Source organism: Aspergillus flavus, chromosome 2 (assembly GCF_009017415.1).
Source record: "Aspergillus flavus chromosome 2, complete sequence".
Taxonomy (NCBI): Eukaryota; Fungi; Ascomycota; class Eurotiomycetes; order Eurotiales; family Aspergillaceae; genus Aspergillus; species Aspergillus flavus.
Window position 1 is genome coordinate 3,990,913 of NC_092409.1, and position 11,495 is coordinate 4,002,407.

The following is an 11,495-nucleotide window of genomic DNA, read 5'->3' on the forward strand; positions in this document are numbered from 1 at the left end:
AGAAAATGCACCCTGTCGCCTGTGAGGGTTCAAGACACTATCGCTTCATGATACTCCCTTCCTTTGCAATAGCCTGGATAATAATTGACGCCAATCATGAAACCATTTGATCAATAATTAGCAACTGGCGAAGGGATGATGACGATTGAATTCGATTGTCTTCCAATCTGGATCGAGCGGGTGGTCCCAAGACGCGTCGATCATTTGGTGGCCTGCGCTTCCAGGCATGCAACTGTGACGTAAGCATCCAGCTTGGATCCCGTGACTTGCAAGTCAGGTGAGAAAGATGAGGAGCCGGAGAGCCTGATTATCCGAGGGTTTCCACGCTAGGGCCAATACGGCAAAAGTGTGTTCCACGTGATCACACAACCGATTTTAACGCACTAAGACCCTCCACTCTACATATTTTCCACACGATCGCAACGAAGGTTGAGGAAGACAAGTCTTGTCGAGGTTAGTGATGACCCTGTACCTTGCGGTGATGGACATGGGATCGCAGTCGCTTGAATCACTTTTGTCTCTCTGTCTCCTCCTAGCACTACCTCTGCTTGAGATGTGAGAAATGGGCAAAGGAAGAGAAGAAATGAGGCAAACATGATCGACGACACTTGCGCCTATGCATCCAACATTCATCAGCATAACGTGTGTCTCAAAAACGCTGGTCAGACTAACATGTTCATGATACCAGGCCTTCATCAAGATGCAGATCTTCGTCAAGACCCTTACGGGTAAGACTATCACCCTCGAGGTGGAGTCTTCGGACACCATTGACAATGTCAAGTCCAAGATCCAGGGTAAGCATTCTTCGCTCGCTACTCCGCACACGAAATGTAAAGTCACTGTACTAACGTGAACATGTAGACAAGGAGGGAATCCCCCCTGACCAGCAGCGTCTGATCTTCGCTGGCAAGCAGCTCGAGGACGGCCGTACTCTTTCTGACTACAACATCCAGAAGGAGTCCACCCTTCACCTCGTGCTCCGCCTGCGTGGTGGTGGTAAGAAGCGTAAGAAGAAGGTCTACACCACCCCCAAGAAGATCAAGCACAAGCGCAAGAAGACCAAGCTTGCCGTCCTCAAGTACTACAAGGTCGACGGTGATGGCAAGATCGAGCGTCTCCGCCGCGAGTGCCCCGCCCCCGAGGTACGTTTTCTCTGGATACCCCTCTGTGACTTGTGTGGCGAAATGACTAATTACTCTACAGTGTGGTGCCGGTGTCTTCATGGCTGCTATGCACAACCGTCAGTACTGTGGCAAGTGCCACCTCACCTACGTCTTCGACGAGTCCAAATAAGCGATCTAATTTCGGATCGCCCCGCCTCTCTTGTTACCGGTGATGCATACGAGTTTATCTAAGGCAATTTCGGTGGATTTAGATTGGTGGATATTAGGTTGAGGAGCATGGGTTACCATAGTCCGATAGGAGCCTTGAAAATGAAATAAAAATTCGAAACACTCGTCCCATGGCTTGGATCTAAATCTAACGATGCGTAAAGTATATATATATGTGCATTGAAGACCACGGCAAGAACATGCAAATTCGACAAGGAACAAGACTGTCGTATACTGGGGGTATCTCAAACTTAGGTCTAAGCGAAACCGGCTCGCAGGTTGTCGTACTTGCTTTCCGGGTATGCAAGTGCGTTCGGGGTCTGATCCAAGGCGGCCGGTCCTCCCACGCCCTCCACGAAGGTTCCAATCAAGCTACCATCCGCTTTGTTGGCAGTCTTGCCTCCTTTGTCACCGCTAGTCTCCCACCACATACCACCAGCTAGTCCATGGTGCCGGATGAAAGTCGCTTTGATCTCACTCATGCGCACATTGTCGTACGAGACCATCGTGCGGGTTGCAGGGTCATAGCTCCACGATGCACCGATACTGGGATCAACATACTCCGTTGCACCTGGTTTGGGAAGTGCCTTGTAGTCCCAAACCCCGTTCTCCCAGCTTCCTTCGCCCACGCCAGAGAAACTGGTCCCAGGGCCATCGGTATTGGTAAAAGCACGTCCATAGATAGGCATACCAACAACTATCTTAGAGCGCGGCACGAGACCCGCCGTCTCATAATATGTAAGTGCGTCGACTGTCGAAAATGGTGTCGAGCCAGGTCTGTCAGGAGAAGGATAGATATTTGCTTGATGACCCGCAACACTGTCCCAGCTCCCAGCATAGTCATATGCCATTAAGTTGTAGAAGTCCAGATAGGGTGTCATCTCACGAAGCCGGAGCTTTGAGTAATGTTCCTTACCTGCTGGGCAAGCAATGGTCAAATAGAACTTCCGCTGTGGGCCGGCTGCCCTGTCTAGGGTCTACACTGTGTCAGCACCGAGGAAGAACGAAGATAGGAGACCGACTCACTTCACGGCACTTCTGCAAAAGCAGTACAAAATTATATGCCTCGTTATCATCTACGTGGCCTGTTAGCAAGGTTTCTCTGCCGCCGTCTTCGTGCATTTGCTTACCCTTGGGATATTCCCAATCGATATCAAAACCTTGTTATTCCACGTTAGCAGATGGCATCATACACACAAGTCCATCGAGGCAACTTACCATCAAGACCAAGGTCCAACACCAGCCTCGTGGCAGTTTCAGCGAACCTAGTGCGTCCGGCTTCCGTGCTTGCCGGCTGGGCAAAATTGGCCGAGTAGGTCCATCCACCGATAGACAGCAAAACTTTCAGTTGTCTATTCTGCTGTTTGAGCAAGAACAGCTGCTTGATGCATCCGTAGACATTAGTGCCGACGTCATTCCAGGAGTCCGTGGGATAGTGCTTCTCGATGTCGGACCAGGTGTCCGTCAGGTACACTTCTCCGGACTCAGGTCGGACATTGGCGAATGCATAGAGGATATGGGTCAATTTATCTGCAGGGAGATCCTGGGGGTTGTGATTGCGCCCATAGATCGCCTTTTCTCAATTAATACCCTTTGAAGAAAGATCGCTCTGGACGCCAACTTACCCAATTGACAAAATATGCAACCGACTTTAGTCCGGAAGACATGGCTGGAGGGGTAGATGGAATCAGAATTGAAGTATCACCAAGGTATCGAGAGAGAAGAAGAGCGAGAAAAATGCCAAGAAATGCAAAATAGTAGATAAGTCGGGAAGGTGACATGTCATACTCACCGAGGTATAGTTGGTATTTAAACTGAGTGCTCCTCCTGGAAATACACTGCAGCCTGATGAGTGTTGTACCTGCCTTAGGACCGACCTATGACGCGGGTCGGATACCCAAAATAACAACAGGGCTGAGAGTTTATTGGTTCAGGGTTCACTTGCGGCGGTGCAAGGATGTGGGGTGTGGCGAGTGATGTGACTGTGGCTGACGAGCTGTCAACTGATGACACGAGGCGAATTCAATGGCTAAGACATTTTGTTTTCGACGAAGAGATCTAACCACTTTATATAGATTCAAATCCAGCCTGTTAGACTGAATCGCACCAGTTTGCACGACCTTTTGAAACGTACACGCAGAATCTTTGGTGGCGTAGTCATTCTCTGCCTGACCTTTTGCTTTCTCTACTGAAACTTCGATGTTCCTGGTTCTTCATGTCCAGGTGACTGCGGCATTCCCTTGTCGCTTCGCACGCGGCTCTCTTGCCGTAGGGCAGGGTTGTATAGGAATGGTTCATCCCAAGTACTGATACTATCTCATATGATGAGTTATCTGAATCGTGTAAACTGTCAGAAGGACAGGTCAATCTCACGGAAGGGCACCCTTCCTTAAACGACCAGGGTATTTCCTTGCGGATCTTTAACCCCTGAGCAGTGAGTAGTTAATTACTTGGACAGCCGAAAGTCCGGGTGATAGTCAAGGAATGTGGAGGAATCCCATCTCGTCTATCATGGTTGGCTCCAGGAGATATCATGGGGACTCAGGTTACAGTCTTTAAGACTGCGATGACCGTGGGTAGTATTAAAACCACGACGGTAGTCTGTAACGTAGCACGACTAATAGATAATCCATCGCATGCGATGAAAACTAACCGATCTCAGAGGTGAGAACAGGTCGAATATCAGAAATATATCTACCGAACGAGTCAGTGCACATGACCTATCTATTTTGGACTAGATTATGATGCCAAAGTGCATTGAAGTGTCTGTTCGAATCGTGTAGGAGCTCCACGACTATCCAGAAATATCAGATTGATCAAGAGTACAGTCATCGAATCCAGTGGAAGATACTTCTCTTCTCAACTCGTAACATTCTTAGTCCCCACCAACTACACAAGCCTCAACAAAGCAAGATGGGAGGAAGACACAAATCCAGCATTCGTGAGTCGTGACTCCAAGTCACGAACCTTGGGTTCCTGGAAAAGGTTAAACTATGTTGAGCAAGAATTCCTTGCGTAGGAGAACTCCGATCCAGGTTCGAGCACCAAGAGAACGAAGCAAATCCCGAGAAATCGGCAACCCAAAAGAGTAAAAAATGTTCGAGTTCAATCGCCTTGCATCAGACAGACGGGCAGCATCCCACGCTTCATAGTCAACGACGATCTCTAATGTCAAACCGGCTGCTTGGGGAGAGCGTACATAGTACAGACAGATGAACCTTAGCACGAACAAGACCTACCTTATCTGGAGTTTACTGTGGATCACTTTGTATCTCCTCAGCTGAACTGTGATGCAGGTTGCCAATCCGGGCATCTGATTGGCACCCTCGGCTTTAAACTACTGCAGGGCTCCTCTGCACGGCCACATTCCGATCCCACCGACCACCAAGGATTGGGGGGAAAATTTTTTTTTTTTCTCTTTTGAAAAGTCCGTTTCAACTCTCAACTGCCGTGCATTTTGTGCTAAACTTAGTCTTGCATTGGGCCCTTCCCTGACTCCACGCAGCTTTCAGCTGGGATGTCCTCAACTAATCGACGCTAAAAGGGATAGTGCATAAGGAATCCATCCATGTGGTTCGGTATCTCCGATGGACTGGTCGGCGTTAAGACGTTACCCCAAGAGGAAGGAGCGTATTATCACCTAGAGGGTATTGTTCGATCATGAAGTTTTCCAGTACTATGAGTATAACCTCGAAGAAATATCGAAAATAATTGACCTGGTTGGTTGGGATTTCAACCAATGGCAATGTACATCTTGGATAATTTTCATCATATTTCTTTTCTTTTTGTTAAAAAAATAAATAAAAACTCCCCACTCGCACCCGTGGGCCCCACAGTGCCAATCGGGTCAAAGCGCTTGACAGAAAACGACCACAAGAAGTACAGCTGGAGTACTTCCTACATTATGATCACTATAGAGTGTATCATACTAAAAAGGAGATTACAGGGATGAAATTGTGTAAAATATGTACGCCTTCCATTATTCAATATCATTCATCTTTTTCTTTTTAGCTCACTAGAGCCAAATGATCTATCGGCGGCCGAAATTAATTCATCTAATGGGGAATCGCGTTCCCTTCTCTGACTGGTACAGATATGGTTGCACTTAACAGTAGCCCGAAATTCGAGATCCATAGAACCCGTAAAAAGAACCAACAACAAAAGAGAGGGGGTGAGAGAGGGTGACAGGGAAAAAAGGAAAGAAATGAAAAGAAATCAAATGTGGAAAAGAACTGGGGGACGTTCCACAATCTCAAACGTCTCAGATTAGCAATCATTCGTGGGGATATCATAACCGTCAACAGCGTCATAGTAAAAACAGGTCCCAATCAAAGGAGGGGGAGGGAACTTTTTAGTTTTGTGGAAGAGGGGCATCTCTTCCTAGGCGCAATTAAGCGACCTGCGCTTAATCAAATGGTATGCCACCATTTAAATCGTCGAATGCCGTGCTTCTGATTGGCTCTCGGCAAAAGAACCTGACGTGAAGGGTGGGCTTCATGGATGTCGTTCAATCCAACTGCGCATCTCCTGTAGAGATGGATCGTCGTTAAGCCAATGGCCTGCGCGGATATCGGCTGCTCGAAGATCGGCCACAACGTATTCATCTGTCACCTGAGCAAGCTCCTGTTCAAGCCCAAAATGTCAGTCTAAATAGTTCGGTGGCAGATTGCAGAGAAAAGTACCAACCTGTCGGAATGTGTCGTTTACTAGCTTCAATCCAGCAGTATGTGTCTGGTTGGGCCGTTGTCCTCGGAGGACATTTGCCCGATTGATAGACCATCTTCTCCCTGCTGCTGCGCGGAGGTAAATCTTATGAGCTTGAAAGCGACGGGCGCATCCATCGAGTATGACCCTAGAGGCAATTAGTTAGTTGACCACATGTTACATAGACCGGAGTAAATAGATACATACCTCCGAAGTTCTGCCTTTTCGGTTTCCGCATCATTCCTCCCGGTTGGAGGGACCGGGGTATAGTTAGACGACATTAGGGCTTGCGCAGCAGCCAAACTCTCCCGGATCACCTCATAGCCGGGCTCGTGGATATCTTCCGCGGGAACTGGGATATCTTGTTGGGAGATGTGCACCAGGAGGGTTCGGTAGTCGTTGATGATCTCAGCCACTCTTAGGGCACGTGCGTCGTTGACTTAATCATGTATATTCATTAGTATCGCATCGCCTTGCAAACTAATGTAGATCCCGGTTCAGGATTGGAGATGAATGCTTACGTCCGTCTGCCATTGCTACTTTCTCTAAGAAGCGACTCTAGGGAATAGACGACTAGAGACCGAAGAGCGAAAGCCCAGGTAGATCAAAGGGAAGGTCAAGTGGATAATGGAGCAATTGTTATACTAGGACGGCGACACCAAGCTAAGTAAGACTCTGTGGAAGAGTGGCTGCTCTACAATAGCGTTCCATCATTGAGGGCGAGATATGCCTTTTAAACTTGATCCCCAGGACCACCGATGACAGCTTTCCAGTCCATCCCCGTAGGCCAAGGACGAAGAGCTTTACTCAGGGAGATCATCAAGGATAGTGGCTGGCTGCAAAAAGTGACTGTGCTGCTGAGGAGAGGATACGGATATCACAGCTCGGGACCACAGCTGGGCAATGACAAGTAGAGGTGGAGCCCATAGTAGGTAGAAGCCCCATCCGAAGCCATGTGCCTAACCGACTCCAGTCATGTCGAGGAAGGGCTGATATCAAGAAGCGCGAACGCTAAGCCGCTGGTACGTCGGAAAGGATCTAAGAATGGGTCTGCATCAGCATAGTCAGGAAAAAAAAAAGAAAAAAATCAAAATCAAAACCAAAATCAATAATAAAAATCAATAAATTAACAAACAGAAAATAATAACCCGAAAAAGAAAAAGGAAAAAAAAAGTCTAAACCCCACAGACTAAATACAGTAGCAAAATGATACATCCATCCAGCATGGGATCATCTCATGTGTCAGTTTACCGCACCAGTGGAAACGCACCCACCGTGACTTTCTGGGATACTTGGATCTCGGAAAACTGAGTAGTAGATACTAGACTCTAATCTTGCAGGCAGATGCAGGCCGCCAAGTGGAACACCCTCCCGATGGGCTGATTGTTCGTTCGCCTAACGCCTAAAAATGGCGCTAAATGCCGAACTAGTTAGTCATGCACCAGCTGTGCTTTTGTTTCCCAAGCAAATGTGATCTTGTTTTCGCCACACTTTAGTCCCACGATATGCACGAGGGATGCGTTTCAGGTTCGGAGGCATCGACCGATTAGGCAAGGCTTCATCCGAGATCAGAGGAAAAGCAGAACATCATGGATATTCCCTGACTCACTCCCATCAATTGAGTTTTCAGGTACCAGACTTTGGCCTGGTTCGTGACTGAGATGAAACTACGCGAAAGCCACACTTCCCAGCTCAGCCACATCCCAACCACAGTAAATGGAGATCAGCTGAAGACCTGAATGGGCATCAAAAAGCAATGATTGACAGCCTCAGGCGGAAATCCTTGCCGCTCAGGATTATCAATGACTGCTTGGCTCTGGTGGCGAATATCTGCATATCCACAATCGACTACGTCAAGATATTGCCCCAGCGCATGCAAGACAGCTATTCTCTCTACCGTCAGGTAACCTCGCTCATTCCCTCCGATGTTGCTTCGCATTTGCAAAGCGCTCAATCACTGCACTCCTTGCAGATTGTCACGTCTCACCATCTCTGTGGAGACTCAGGGAGCTTGCATGCTGCTCGAACCCATCATATCGCCAATTGTCAAAACTACTTCATACCGAGGTCTTGGTTTCTGCACGTTGCCACAAACCTGGAGAAGTACAGAGACGAATCATCGTCGTCCGTCTACCGTTTGTCTGCCCTGGCAGTAAGGGTCCTTCGACTATATCACCACCGTAACAACCATAGTCGGAGTTATGCTATTAAAATATCATTCGCGTCTAGCAACATGCATGTTCATACGTTCGACATTCAGTCCTTTTCGGCAATAGCTTGCAGCCGTTCATCAATCTCATCCTCCGTCAGAGCCCGGAAATTGACATCCGTGCCCTCTTTACCATCCGTCCGAGGGCCGCCAACGATTCCAATCTCCAATTCGTGCTTCTTGAAATCAACGCTAAGCACATTGCTCAATGCTGTGATTCCCAATTCGACAACCTCCTCCCAACTGCCCTCGGCGTAATCCTTGTTCTTCAGCTTCTTTTCCAGGTAAGTGATTGCCTCCTGCTGTTTCGGACCAGATGCGGTGGCCTTGTATCCGACGTAGTAGCCTGCGGGGTCGCATTTGTAGACCTGTGGGCCATTCTCTGAGTCGACAGAGATCAGGGTCATAGCGACTCCTAACGGGCGCATGTAAGCCTAGAAAGTATTTGCGTCAGTCCACGTAACCGCCTATTGATCAAGTCGAATGACACATACCCTCTGTGTGTAGACCTGATTGATATTGGCAAGTCGCTTCGCAAGAACATCACAGGGCATTTCATAACCGTATTTGTATCGGAACTCCGCCGCCTCTCCACGAGCACGGTCAACGGAAGCCCTAGCATCCGCTATGGAGCCGGTCATGACACAACCAACAGAGGGAGAGAGCCGGAAGATATGTGAAACAGAGGATGGATCAATCAGTTTATCCTATGGTGTCGATTAGACAAGGTCGGGACTCGGACATGTGCGGAGTTGTAGCTTACAGCGACTTTCTTCTGAGACAACACCACAGCACAGTTCTTTCCCCTCACACCCAACGAGGTTATGTTAGCTGAGGTGATGGCTTTGAAGGCATATTCTATTGATGACAGAACATGGTCGATCAGCTATCCAGTTGTCTTATGGCGATGGTCCCCACATGTTCGGTTGACGTCGAACTGTTTCTCGAGGAGGTGGCTTTCCAACCAGAGGCACTCACCGACTTGGTACAGACGACCTTGGTCTGAGAAGATTGTGATATGTCTGTCGTATGCGCTTCCTGCTCGCAAAATGAAGGTCAGTAATCGATGAAGTCATGGCACCAGGTCAATCAATTTAGCCAAGGACCCTACCAGACATGATGGCGATGAGCGTATATAGTACTTAGAAAAGTAAACGAGCGGGAACAGGGGGAATGTAAGCGGGGACGAAGGTATCGAGAAGCACGAAGAGGGGGAATGGCGATGGAGGATGATGAGGTTCGAGAGGACGCGTGCCAAAGGGTGCCTGAGGGCCGAAGCTCTGAGCTATTGAGTAAGCTCCACTGTCACCGCCTTTGGACAACGCATATCAATTGGCGGATCTATGAATCCTACAAGGTATTATTTCTACATGGTAAAGATTATGGCTCGTTTGATTTTATGCCTTCATAAACAAATTTTGAATAGGGAAAATACTGTTCTATCTGTATATACTGGGTATACATGACAACTAACAACAGGTGAATCATGCCATCAGTTTGACGAACTCCTTCATATGCCTAGACCAGGTATCCAACTTTTCGCTAAAGACTTTTCGAAAGTAATCCTTGTGAACTTTTTGAAGATGTGACAGTTCGAGTATAGGCTCCAAGGGAACCATCTCGAGCAGAAGCGTAGGAGAAAAGACGAGATAATAGGCCCGAAGAGCCTATGCAATGGTCATTTAGGAAGAAGATGATGACGAGGATGACGAATCACTGGAGCTTGTGCTTTCAGAATCGCTGTCACTGCTCGAATCAGAAGACGAATCCCTGGGTGTCTCGTTCTTCTTTTTGCTGGCAGCAGCATCATCGTCGCTGTCGCTGTCACTAGAGCTTTCACTTTCACTGCTGCTTGATATTTCCACAATAGCAGTTCGGTTCTTCTTCTTCTTCTTCTTATTTGCTTGGTTCTGGTTCTTCGCGCCCTTTCCTTTCTGTGTAAGAGGCTTTGGCTTCTGGAAGTTGAACAGCGTGCCATTGACTGCATACAAGACGAGCTCCGCTCGCTGTCTCATCTCAAGCTTTTTCAACGCATCGCCTTCCAGCTTATCCGTAGATCCAGTCGTATTCAGCTCATCTTGTTTGCCCTGGGACAAACATTCCCTGAAAGCGCCGACAGCGCTGTCATAGTTCTCCTTCTCAGACGGGACATGCTCTGCAGACTCGTCCGCGGTACTTTCCTCCTTACTATCGGATGAAGCCTCCTCAATCTCTGCCTTCACAGCTTCCTCAGCAATCTCCCGTAACCGCTGCTTAGCACCTTCACTTTTCAAGCCCTGGAGATACACAAGAAGAGCAGCATTGTACTGAGTCGGCACCTGCTCCAACGAAAGAACATGTTTAAAGAGATGTGTTTCGCGGTTCTTCTGAAACTTCCACGCCGAGCGATGCTTGTAGTAAAGACTCAAGTAGGAGAGAATAGGAGTCTCATGAATCTTCCGGGACGCATCACTCGCTGAATCTCCGGCAGCCGCCTGATCCTTGTTCTTCTTCTTTTTCTCCTTCTTCTTCTTCTGCTTCTTCCCTCCATCCTCGGCATCAGCATCGGCATCCATATCCATATCCATATCCATATCGACATCACCCAGGGCATCACGACTAGGCACCTCCTTCTCCTCTACTTCAGTCGAGAAAGAAACCTTCTTCTTCTTTTTCTTGCGGGACTCATCCTCTTGTTTCTCAGCTGCAGGTTGTTCTTTCTCGTCCCGTTCATCGTTATCGTCGTCATCAAGTCGTCGTTTTTTGTTCTTGCGCGGCTTCTTATCCTCTGGCTCGGCTTCGGCTTCGGTTTCACTCCTCTTCTTCTTCTTTGAATCTTTCTTCTTTTCTTTCTTTTCCCTCTTCTCAACCTTATCTGTATTTTCTTTCTCTTCTTCTAGGGGGTCCTTGGCGTATTTGAGCTTCAGTCCTAATTTCTTCCACGCCGGGACGTGCGACGGCTGGGAAGATTCTTCACCCGACATTGCGGCAAATTGCGGCCTCCTCCTTTTGATTTCCGCGAAAAAAGTTCGAGTCGCGTATATTTAAAGACTCTGGAAAAGCGATACAGAAAAAGACGCAGGTAGCGCCTAAATGGTGGGTGTGGGCTGTGTGAATTGAACGTTTGGATTGTCTTGTAGAAAGTTTTGGGAAAATTTCCACGTGAGTTGCGGAAGTTTCGCAACACCGCGGAATTAAATCTAGTGACCCCCAACCTTTACTAGATGGTCCGCTTCCATTTGAGAATATGCTTGGGATTTGTTTACGTGCGC

General features: G+C 48.0%; 4 protein-coding genes across 4 annotated transcripts; 1 reads left to right on the top strand and 3 right to left on the bottom strand.

The window, feature by feature from the left end:
• The first annotated feature begins 328 nt into the window (after positions 1-328).
• F9C07_2130316 (ubiquitin/40S ribosomal protein S27a fusion) lies at positions 329-1,454 on the top strand. The gene is made up of 4 exons (XM_041289938.2): positions 329-453; positions 689-794; positions 862-1,142; positions 1,204-1,454. The coding sequence occupies exons 2-4, from the start codon at positions 701-703 to the stop codon at positions 1,291-1,293; spliced, it is 465 nt and encodes a 154-aa protein (XP_041143097.2). The 5' UTR covers positions 329-453; positions 689-700; the 3' UTR covers positions 1,294-1,454.
• Positions 1,455-3,146, bottom strand: F9C07_2130318 (putative class V chitinase). The gene is made up of 5 exons (XM_041289945.2): positions 2,957-3,146; positions 2,550-2,904; positions 2,462-2,491; positions 2,358-2,407; positions 1,455-2,308 (listed from the first exon to the last, which is right to left on the bottom strand). Exons 1-5 carry the CDS (start codon positions 3,110-3,112, stop codon positions 1,589-1,591), a joined length of 1,311 nt encoding a protein of 436 aa, XP_041143098.1. The 5' UTR covers positions 3,113-3,146; the 3' UTR covers positions 1,455-1,588.
• Positions 3,147-5,972: 2,826 nt separating this feature from the next.
• On the bottom strand, positions 5,973-6,569 carry F9C07_2512 (uncharacterized protein; the record flags this gene model as incomplete). Its single annotated transcript, XM_041289946.2, has 3 exons — positions 5,973-6,183; positions 6,243-6,474; positions 6,557-6,569. The coding sequence occupies 3 exons, from the start codon at positions 6,567-6,569 to the stop codon at positions 5,973-5,975; spliced, it is 456 nt and encodes a 151-aa protein (XP_041143099.2).
• A 1,722-nt stretch (positions 6,570-8,291) lies between these two features.
• F9C07_2511 (putative proteasome component Prs2) lies at positions 8,292-11,207 on the bottom strand (the record flags this gene model as incomplete). The annotated part of the gene is made up of 5 exons (XM_071510963.1): positions 8,292-8,678; positions 8,739-8,951; positions 9,008-9,102; positions 9,223-9,282; positions 9,962-11,207. 5 exons carry the CDS (start codon positions 11,205-11,207, stop codon positions 8,292-8,294), a joined length of 2,001 nt encoding a protein of 666 aa, XP_071363907.1.
• Positions 11,208-11,495: the final 288 nt, after the last annotated feature.